Here is an 11,588-nt window from a genome sequence, read left to right on the forward strand (position 1 = left end):
TCACCCATAATGTTTTGTGCATTGCAATATTTTGAGCAAAACTGTGCTCTTACCCTGCTAATTGAACCTTCACACTCTTACTGCTCTTACTGGTGCAATAATATGCAATTAATGATTAAAGATTGGCCACCAGGCTGCTCCAATTTAGCCATGAAACCTCCCACACTAATATGACAGGTGTTTTAGTTTTATTGTCCAACCCCTGTATGTATATTATATGATTATATATTATCATATATTAACTCTGTGTATCTCTCACTAGTGTTAACACATTATTATTTCCTGGATCATTTGGTAAATTAATACCCTGTTACTTTTCCAAAAGTTAATGGAAAATAAAAGGGCAGGTATATGAAGTACATGTAAAAATCCACCAGACAAGCAATGAATCTCTCATAATATAGCATCTCTCTGATAAAGACCCTTATCCACCCTCTGACATCATAATATAATATCACAATATAATAGGAAAAATATTGTGATATCAGATCATATTATCCACCTCTAGTTTAATGTTATGGTAAAATGTGGGGTTGGCAGGGCATCAGCTCCACATGGCTCCACCACTTATTACAGCGTCATTTGGATTTAAATAGATTAAATAGCATATAAAAGGCTAATTTGGTACATTATTAGTAAGTACATTTACAAATAAACACACATTATTCTAATTATGCGTGTCTACCGTTAACTAGGCCAATATCTCTTTTTCTCTTTTCCTTCTCTCTCTCTCTTTCAGGTCCAAAACCCACTCACTGTTTCAGAGTACATGATGGTCTGGTGAACACGGTTCTCCGCTCTCCTTTCTTTAAGGACATCATTCTGTCTGTGGGATTGTGGAATTTTGCCATCTGGAAGGAGGGTGTAACGGTAAAAGCCCATCCTTACTTCTCATCACACATACTTCCACACATAGAGGGGTTGGACAATGAAACTGAAACACCTGGTTTTAGACAACAATTATTTATTGTCTTGACGGACAGTTCTGGTGGAAACAGGAGAGTTGAGGTGCACATTGAATTCTGCCGTGGTTTAAGCAGCCGTGGTTTTATGTTTTTTGGACAGCTTCCTCTTACAGCGTCCACAGTTAATCCTGTTGGATGTGGTTCGTCCTTCTTGGCGGTATGCTGACATTACCCTGGATACAGTGGCTCTTGTTTAAACTCTGGTATGTCACCCATAATGTTGTGTGCATTGCAATATTTTGAGCAAAACTGTGCTCTTACGCTGCTAATTGAACCTTCACACTCTTCACACTCTGACTGGTGCAACGTGCAATTAATGAAGACTGGCCAACAGACTGGTCCAACTTACCACACTAAAATGCCAGGTGTTTCAGTTACATGTCCAACCACTGTACATATGTGATAGTATAATAATATTATAAGATTATTATGATCACTTCCATGGTTTTATACTCACTGTCCATCTTATCAGCTCCACTGATCATATTAGACACTTTGATTACAGAATGTAGTCCTTCTGTTTCTCTGCATACTTCATTATCCTCTTTTCACCCTCACTAAAATTAGGGCTATATGATCAAAAATTCCCATAAACACACTTCTAAACCTTGTGTTTGGCCTGAGCAGAAGAGTTGAAGCTGTTATAGCTGCAAAAGGCTTGTACTTGTAGCACAATTTTGGAAATTACTGATTAAACCTGGCACACTAATCTATAAGCTCCTTCTCTGCCTTACACTCAGCTAACAATTCTAAACACACATTTAACTCTAAACAGGATAACCTTCTAAAGCGCTGCCACTATGATTGGGAGATCGCTAGTTCGAATCCCGCTCATGCATTTGGCCAACAGCTGCTGATGCCCTGAGAAAGCACAATTGGCCTTGCTCTCTCTGGATAAGTAGATGGCACTCTTTTTTTCCCTCATCTTCCCCAGCACACTGCACACCCATACCCATTCCCGTTACCAGGGGGAGGGCCCACATCTGTCCAGGTTTATTGTCATGTAGGTAAATTTCACTAGGCTTTACTCACGTACAAAGTGGTTTTACTGAACTGTTATCTATTTGGTACAGTACATACAGTATACATAATGTTTGTTGAAGTGCTGTTCATGCCCAAAAAAATATCATTATCCTTGTAATTGTGTTTACTGTTTCTTTACAGTGGTTATGTACTAATTATGCATGAATAACCTGTATATTTGAAATATACAGCTCTGGAAAAAAATAAAAGACCCTTTCATTTTCTGAATCAGTTTCTCTGATTTTGCTATTTATAGGTTTATGTTTGAGGAAAATAAAAAAATGTTGTTTTATTCCATAAACTACAGACAACATTTCTCCCAAATTACAAATGCAAAAAAAAATAAACAAGTTCATATTCATAAAGTTTTAAGAGTTCAGAAATCAATATTTGGTGGAATAACCCTGTTTTTTAATCACAGTTTTCATGCATCTTGGCTTGTTCTCCTTCACAAGTTTTACACACTGCTTTTAGATAACATTATGCCTGCACTCCTGGCGCAAATTTTCAAACTGTTGATTATATTCCAGAGGTTTTTAATTAGGTAAAATCAACTCATCATTTTTAAGTGGTCTCTTATTTTTTTCCAGAGCTGTATGTACGTATGAGTACACCCTGAACACTAAAAATAACACAAGCTAGTTGTGTTTTCTGTTTATTCAGTTTATTTATCAGTGTGTAGTAAAAGCTGTTGATTAGATTGGTGTTTGCAGAGTATGGATGTTAAAATAACAGTGTTCGCTTTGTTCAGAAGTGTAAGATATTCAGCATGTTGTGTCTGTGTGTGCGGATTGGGCAGCCATGTGTTAAGTTTGGACCAAAGACGAGAGAGTTCCAGAAATTGGGTTTACAAACTGTGAATGCACGAAAGCAAACAAGCAAATACTTACAATATAGTGTTTTATCAATTTACAAGAACGTAAAATGGATTAAAAGATTAGAACACTCATTTTAACGAGCTTAAAGACTGAATTCTGCTGCTTCTTCTTTCCTTTTCCAGAATGGTCCTATCCTGCAGTCACCCTACTCTCAGAAGAACTGTACATTGGGCTTCTGGTCTCTGACCCGGCCTGCTGTGTTCTTCATCGGGAAGGAGGACGGGAATCTGGAGATCTGGGACCTGCTGGAAAAAACCCATGAGCCCTCACAGACCCACACCATCACCACTGCTCCCATCACCTGCATCAAACCCTGGGTCATCTCAGGTTAGTCCCAAATACAATGACACTAATGACACTAATGCTGTAGGACACAAACACAATTTTGTGATCATCTTCCTTTTTTACTCACTTCAGGGGTCTATATTTGTGTACAATCAGAATCATACATTTCTGAAGTGGACTGTGTCTCATTATAGAAGCTGCATAGGGCCCCCCCTTTGCAAGAAGTTAGCATTAGTTAGTGTCCCGTATTAGTCAGAAGATAAAGATAAAACTGTCTTTTAGAACAAGAAAAGCAGAAAAAAGAGACTCTGTGAGAATGAACTGTGAGAACAGCAGTCAGGTAAACCTGTAATGGTTCTTCTCGAGGTTGAATTGTTAATAATAAAAGTGAATAAAAGCTCTCAACTACCTTAAAAACCTCATAAATCCACAGTTAACATACATCAACCCAACTCTGAAGCAAAAACATGAAATTTGAACACATACTGATACTTTAGTTTTATACTGTTTATTACTTGTTTAAACTCCCCCAAATACACCATTACACTCTAAAAGTTCCATTCCACTCCAAAAATCTACATTATACAAGTTCTTTGAGGTTTCATTTCCACCTTAAATGCTGACGCTATATTCACACAATCACACAAACACCAGCTTATTTGATATTTTCGTTACCCTGTAAACATTAAAGCAGTTACATAAGCAATATGTAAGGTGGCACAAAGCTGCTATCTGCAGAATAAGAAGCTATGCTTGCTTTGTTTTCTTTTATTCCACCTTAAGGACTGGTGCTCTTATAGATTTATTGTTCGCCAGCTGCTGATTTGATTCTTCTGTTCCATCATCAAATCAAATAGTGAAGGAGTTATCATTACAATTATTCCACCTTAAATTGTACATCTGCAAGATTAAATGTGTTCATATTTGCTTAAATCTTGAAAAGGAAATACAATTCTGGCACAGAACAGCAGTCACTCTAGAAAGATCAGTCTAGAGACTATTCATTGTATTCTGTAAGCAGAGGTGGAAAGTAATTAATTACATTTACTCAAGTTACTGTAATTGAGTAGATTTTATGAGTAATTTGTCATTTTTAAAGTAGTTTTTAAAATAGGTAATTTTACTTTTACTCAAGTACATTTTGACACAAGTAATTTACTTCGCTACATTGGAAAACTCCCCGTTACTGAGTAAATAATGAAATACTGGGGGAAAAAAACAATCGTCTGAAAAAAAAAAATTGACACAGATGCTTGCGCGTGGAATAACGAGGCAATAACGTCCTCATGTAATACAAAATGTGCCCCACCGGACAGAGCTGTCAGCTTTCAAAACTTCCACATCAAACCTGTAAAAGCATGTAGTGTACTTTTATCATTAAACATCTGTAAAACTATAAAAAATACAGTTTATAGTCACCTATATGGCCATAACCTTTTAATAGTAAAGAAAAAAAATGGATCATAGAAACATATGCCACTTGTTCTTGAAAATGTTTTATGGGGTGGTCTGAACAAATACTGCCTGAAAGGTGCAAATTATTATGTGGAATAATAGTTCATTAAAAACGATTTAATATATGATTTGTTTTTACTTTTTTACATCAAATAATTAAAAGTAACTATGTAACTTTTACTCAAAGTACATTTTAAATTGAGAACTTTTTTACTTTTACTCGAGTAGATTTTTAGATGGGTACTTTTACTTTTACTTGAGTAGAATTTTAGCAAAGTATAGGTACTTTTACTTAATTACAATTTTTCAGCAATTAAAGTACAATAAATATAATTTTAGCTTAAAGTCTGGTCCGGCTCTGGTTAGTTAACTGTACAGTAATGTGAGTATGATTTTTTCTGTACAGTGAAGCAGCAGCTGTTGGCCGTATCTGATCACCTTGGGACTCTGCATATCCTGGAGGTGCCACGACGTCTTCTCCACCCCTCCTCTAAAGAGGTGAGGAAGAGCAGCATGGTGGAGGCAGTTTGTGTCAGTTTTTTCCGGTTTTGTTTAGGTCTGACTCCTTATAACCTTATAATACTAAAAATGAACCAATCATTTAAAGCACTATTATAGTGAAACTCAGTTTTACTACACTGCAGTAAATATAAATTACACTGTAATCACCGCCTCATGAACAGCTGTACACATGCATTTGTTGGCAAGTAGAAAGATACAAAGGTATTCAGTCAATCAATCAACCTTTATTTTGACTTGGAAGTCCATTTAGGGCAACCTTTTAATGTAGCCGAGCATTTACAAAAACAGGGGTTGACATGACAGTTAATAACTACATTTAATCATTTTAAATTAAAAGAAAATTTTAAGTAACAGTGAATAAAAGAAAAAATGATAAAAATAAAAGAAATAATAATGAAATAACAATTATAATAAAACTTGAGATTAATTAATAAGAAAATAAGATAAAAAGAAGATAAGAGATTCATAAAATAAAAATAGTTAAAATCTTAAAGCAGCTAAAACTAACCTTTACACAGTACATAATACATTAAAATAAGTAAATACAAATATTCATAAAAATAATATCAGTAATTCAAAATAATAAAAGAAACAAATTAAAATAAGTTAAAAAAAAAATAATAAAGGACTATTAAAATAAAGAAAGAAATTAAAAGAAAATTAACTAAGAAGAACTAAAATAAGAAATAAACGTTTCTTGTAGTGAATTCCAGCTTGCTGGTTCACTGTAGTTAAAAGCAGATTTTCCCACTTAAGTAATAATTCATGTTTCTTTTATGAAATAAAACAAGGTCAAAGGTAGTAGTGTACTAGAGGGTTTTACACTAATATGGCTTACAATATAAGTTACATAGCATTACACAGTTTTAAAAAGAGATCTCATACAGTTCCACAAAGTTCCATAGAGCAGTAGCGACATTCCAGCCTGAAGCGGGAAAAACAGAGAAGCCCCTTTCCCGTTTACAGTCTTAGTGTATCATTAACATGATTCTAAAGGTGCTGTTATAATTACAGCTGATGCTTAAGCCGTTTTTAAGGTAATGCTAAATGGTGCTCACATTAGTTGTTCACTACTTTAGCTTTGTAGCTCCTGTGTAAGATGTAAGAAGTGAATATGTGTGGCTGATTAACTACATAAGTGTAAATCATTCAGTCATATTTCTTACTCCCTTTGTCCTGCTGCCCTCCAGAAGCTGAATGTGAGCATGTACTTTGAGAAGGAGGTGGAGCGTCTGATCTACTTTGAGAAGAGGCAGGAGATGCGAGCGAAGGAGAAGAGAGAGATGGATGCTGAAGAGCAGAGGAGGAAAATGGTGGGAGACTCATTTACTTTGGATGGATACACATATACAGTCGTGTGAAAAAGTGTTTGCCCCTTCATTATTAAATCAAACAAATTTAATTGTTAGTCAAAGAAAGAGTTTTTTAAATGAAGGTTTTTTATTATAAACTGTCTTTTTAAGGTCTTTAAGGTCCACAGCATCTCAATAGGATTCAGGTCAGGACTTTGACTAGGCCACTCAAAAGTCTTCTTTTTGTTTTTCTCCAGCCATTCAGAGGTGGACCTGCTAGTGTGTTTTGGATCATTGTCCTGCTGCAGAACCCAAGTAACTTTTAGGCCAGGTGTCTAGGTTTGAACATTTCCAAACACTGGGTTTCCTCCTTGTTGATGCTTTGCTAGGTATTTACTGCATCTGTTATCAGTTGTTGATGGTCTGTGGGTGATTCTATTTTAAGCTTCATCTTAAAGGAGAACTTCAGTGTGAAATTGACAATTGACTTTTGGTGTAGTAAAACATGATAAAGGAAACTAATCTTTGTTAAATAGCCCACCTCTGTTCTCCCGCAGCTTTCCAAGATCCAGCAATTTCATTCCATTTGTCCAAACACCCTTTAGACTGGGTGATATGGGGTATATTCCTACCCCTGCAGATAAATCGCTTTTTACACCATTGTCCATGCTCAAAGTAGCTCCACATCTCATTTGTAGAATCCAGAGAGCCCTGACATTTAAAACGAGACATTAAGAACTTTAAAAGTCCACTAGAAGTTTATTAAAAACACTGTTTACAACCTGTAGTGTTAGCTACATCTCCAAGCAGGATGGTCTTAAATTAAAGTCATAATTAATAGAGAGAGGCGCATGAAATTTTGACGGAAGTACATTCTGTACACATGAAGAAGGCGTTCCGTGGTGTGTACTTAGCTTGGACTGCAGCTTCAGCCAGCATAACAGAGAAAAGAAGCCAAAAGACTGATCATGATTTTACTTGATGGCTGCTCTCTCTCTATGATAGGTTTCTTTTTTTTTCAGGCTAATAATGGTCTGTTTCATTTCCATTGAGACCTTCTCTGACCGCATGTTGTGTGCTCACTGCAACAGCTAACTGCCACACCCGAAATCAGCTCCAGGCCTTTAACCTGCTTAGTTTATGATGTGATTAATGAGGGAATAGCTTAAAAAGCCCATAAAATATCTTGAAAAAGAAGCAGCTACAAATTAAAGAGTTGTAATTCTTAAACCCGTCCTCCAATTAGAATGTGAATACACTCAAATTAATGCTCAGAATCTACATTTCAAGCCCTTTAATATGGACTATCCTGCTTGTCCCAGTGTTGTCTCAGGTGTGGCCCCTCTAAAAATCTGTTAAATGTTTTGTCAGTTTGTCAGAGATGCATGTTTAGCACTCGTGAGAAGCCTTTTTTGTGTCAGATTTTTGATGACCCTACCGCCACCATGTTTATAACCAAACTACATATTGTTCAGGATTGTTGTTGGCGTGAGACTGGGTCACACACTCACTTCACTGCTAAGATTTTCCATCTCCCTCATGTAATATAGTCTTTACTTTATCAGTGTATTTGTTCTATGCTGGTGTGTAAAGAGTGCAGAAGGGGGAGATAAAGTGTGCCTGCTCTCTATTGCTGCCCTGTTTATCTGTTCTAGCATTACTGTGTGCTTACCCACTAACACACACAATTATATTATACACTCAGCTGCTCTGTGCTCTGTGACTTTTAGAAACATTATAGGGATTTTTTTTATATATATATATATAAAATTTTATTTCAAAAATTTCCCATTTTCTCCCCAATTTAGCACAACCAAGTACCCAATCCACACATTAAGACACCCCCCTATCACTAGTGATGCCCAAACACACCAGGAGGGTGAAGACTAGCACATGCTTCCTCCGATACATGTGAGGTCAGCCACCACTTCTTTTCGATCTGCTGATGCAGCATCACAGCGCGCTTGAAGGAAAGCATTCTGTTACATCAGCTCACAGACGCCCTGTGCTGCAGTCATCACCCTAGGACTGATGTGGGGAGAGAGCGCCATCTAACCACCCGGAGGGTGCAGGGCCAATTTTGCTCCCTCTGAGCACGAGCAGGGGTTCGAACTTGCGACCTCCAGCTCATAGTAGCAGCACTTTAGACCGCTGAACCACTCGGTGCCCCCATTGTAGGGCAATAGTATAAAATATAACCAACTGTAAATATGAACACAGTGTTTCATCGGAGGTAGTGCACCAGCAGTGTTATGAAGCCACGTTGAAATAAAGTAAGTTTACAGGCCTTATATAAAGGCTCTAGTAGGTGCTCTAAGTGAGAATATGAACATATACATGTTGTAAATGTACCCACCAAAGTATACACTCACACACACACTTAAAAACTTAAAGTAAGTACAAGCTCAATACTTTTGGGGATTTTAAATTCAAAGGACTTTCAAAACAAATACAAGATTCCAATTTTTGCCAGGAAAGTGTGTATGTGTGAGTATTAATAATAACAGTACTAGTAGTAAACAGTAGTAACAAAGAACAAATGTAGTAAACAAGAACTGTTAAACATGGTGGTGGTAGGGGCATAACAGCTACCACTATGAATTATCCCATATATCTTATAAATTATTTAGTGCCTACAATAAATTCAACACTGACATGCCACTTGGAACACATGGAACAAGAACTGGTATCATGTCCCTTTTTGCCATGTTTAATGTGAGTCGTTTGTCTGTCAGTATGGACAGTTCTAGCCAGATGCTGACAGTCACCATCATTACTACTGCACTGTCCTCTGTGGGTGGTAATATTAGCATCCCTGACATATTCCAGCTACACAAGTAATGCTGTGGATTGAGGGATTAGAACATCTCATCCCACTGGTTTGAATGAGTAATGCACATACATTTTTTGAAGATTTTGAGAAATGTTTTTCTCGTTTTGTTCTGGCCACTACGCTTGCACAGATCTCCTCATCGAGTGGGCGTTCCCCATTAGCACACTGTCTCTCCTCTGCTCTCAGCACAACAAGCAAGCTTATTGGCTCTTATTTATGAAGGACAGGACTTTATCCATTTACAAGCACCATGAGAAGTGTAATGAAAATTAAGTGAAGTGTTGTATGTAATAATGACTGTAACTGTGTTCAGGAGATCGGGGCGGTGTCCATGAAGTCGGTAAAGGAGGCGGAGCAGGATGAGCTGAAGGAGTGGGAAGAGTACCGCAAACTGGAGAATCTCCTTCTGAAGAACATGGGGCTACTGACCGAATCACATGACCCTGTAGAGAGCTGATCATACATACACACACATATGTTAATTGTGGCGGAAATTTCCACAGTAAAAGCGTTTTTTAAAGGTTAGGAAAGGTTTAGAATTTTTTTTCCCCAGGACAGATATGTTTAATTACTTCAAAGGAACACATTTCAACACAGTTATTAATGAAAATGTTTAAGGTTTATGGTTTAGTACTCTCTAATGTTCTATTTCTTACTTTACGTTGAGTTCTAGTGTCTTCCTATTTATTAGTGCCACAGTCTAAATTTAGTTCTATGAAAACTCATTATTTACAATAAATAAACAGCGTTTTGTTTATTTATTATAAATATAATCTGATAATCACTGGATCGAATCCTGTATCATGTTGCTTCTCCATCAGCAGCCAGAGTTCAAGAGAGTACAATAGATCATGCTCTCTCTAGGTGAGTACAGTAGGTGGCGCGATCACCCCTCATCACTTCTAATGCAATGCTGGTCAGCACAGACGTCTGTTAGCTGACGTTTTAAAGCTGGGTCGCTGCGCTTTCGTTTGAGTGCTTCATCTACAGGGGTTGGACAATGAAACTAAAACACCTGTCATTTAAGTGTGGGAATTTAGGTTTCATGGCTAAATTGGAGCAGCGTGGTGGCCAATTTTTTTATTATATGCACATTGCTCCAGTAAGAGCTGTAAGAGTGTGAAGGTTCCGTTAGCAGGGTAAGAGCACAGTTTTGCTCAAAATATTGCAATGCACACAACATTATGGGTGACATACCAGAGTTCAAAAGAGGACAAATTGTTGGTGCACGTCTTGCTGGCAAATCTTTGTGATGCATCAAGAGCCACGGTATCCAGGGTAATGTCCACATCCAACAGGATTAACTGTGGATGCAAAAAAGAAGCTGTCTGAAAGGGATGTTTGGGTGCTAACCCGGATTATATCCAATTCAATGTGCATCTCAACTCTCCTGTTTCCACCAGAACTGTCCATCGCCACAATAAATTATTGTGGTCTAAATCCAGGTGTTTCAGTTTCATTGTCCAACCCCTGTATATCAAAGGAAGCATACATTAGTCTTCACCTTCCTAGCATTACTGGTGATTAAGGGGGAGTATAGTGTGGGAAATTGGGATAAAATGTACCAATTTAATTCTATATAAAAGAGAAGTTTTGCTAAATAAAAAAATAATATACTAAATGAATTATCAACTAAACATTCACATATTTTTTAATGTTTTTAATGTTTCTCATATTGTTTTTATGGTACTAAATAAAAAAAATGTCAGTATCCTTTACTGTACCTTTAAGACACATGTAAATGAGCTCTGTTCTAATTTTTGGTTTCGACCGGACCCAGGCCACTCTAACAACACACAACTGCACAATATGCCATACCTTTACAATATCATACTATAATGCTACAGGGATTCTCTTATAAATCAAGGGTGCCCAAACTTTTTCATACCACTGTATATAATACACTGCCACATATATTTCCCATACTGTTACTCTATTACACTATACAATTCTCTATAACACTATTGCATAGAGATAACATATCACATCAAAGTAATTTTATATTTTACATAGCATAATTTTCAAATGAGTAAAAACACAGCTCTAAATGTTAAATTAAGTTCTAGGCCATCAGGTTTCTTATAACATCGTGCATGCAGTTTTTGGTGTTCTGCATAGTCACGGTTAATGACGAGGGTGTTTTTTTGGTTGTTCTGCAGAATAAGAGCCCCGTTCTCCAGGGTGTCAGATTCCTCTGAGCTGCTTCTGCTGTGTGAATCAAATGGCTGAATCAATAACTGATCCTATCTCAGATTAGAGTGTGACTGTGTCAGTATGAAACCCATCGACCCCTAATCGATTATCTGTCTGAGAACACTGCCCCCCGGGGCTGCAG

General features: G+C 37.1%; 1 protein-coding gene across 2 annotated transcripts in view; it reads left to right on the plus strand.

Moving 5' to 3' along the window:
* The window catches only part of dnai3 (dynein axonemal intermediate chain 3), a 51,307-nt gene extending 40,097 nt beyond the window's left edge, over positions 1–11,210 (plus strand). Inside the window, exons 19-23 of one of the 2 annotated variants that reach the window (XM_022677286.2) lie at positions 740–870; positions 2,989–3,193; positions 5,013–5,104; positions 6,319–6,441; positions 9,567–11,209. In XM_022677286.2, coding sequence (XP_022533007.2) covers positions 740–870; positions 2,989–3,193; positions 5,013–5,104; positions 6,319–6,441; positions 9,567–9,710 — 695 coding nt within the window. In that variant the 3' untranslated portion in view covers positions 9,711–11,209. Of the gene's footprint in view, positions 1–739; positions 871–2,988; positions 3,194–5,012; positions 5,105–6,318; positions 6,442–9,566 lie in introns of both variants that reach the window. The other variant, XM_022677287.2, reaches the window with a different exon arrangement.
* Positions 11,211–11,588: the final 378 nt, after the last annotated feature.

The sequence above is a fragment of the Astyanax mexicanus genome, chromosome 13 (assembly GCF_023375975.1).
Source record: "Astyanax mexicanus isolate ESR-SI-001 chromosome 13, AstMex3_surface, whole genome shotgun sequence".
In the NCBI taxonomy this organism is placed as follows: domain Eukaryota; kingdom Metazoa; phylum Chordata; class Actinopteri; order Characiformes; family Acestrorhamphidae; genus Astyanax; species Astyanax mexicanus.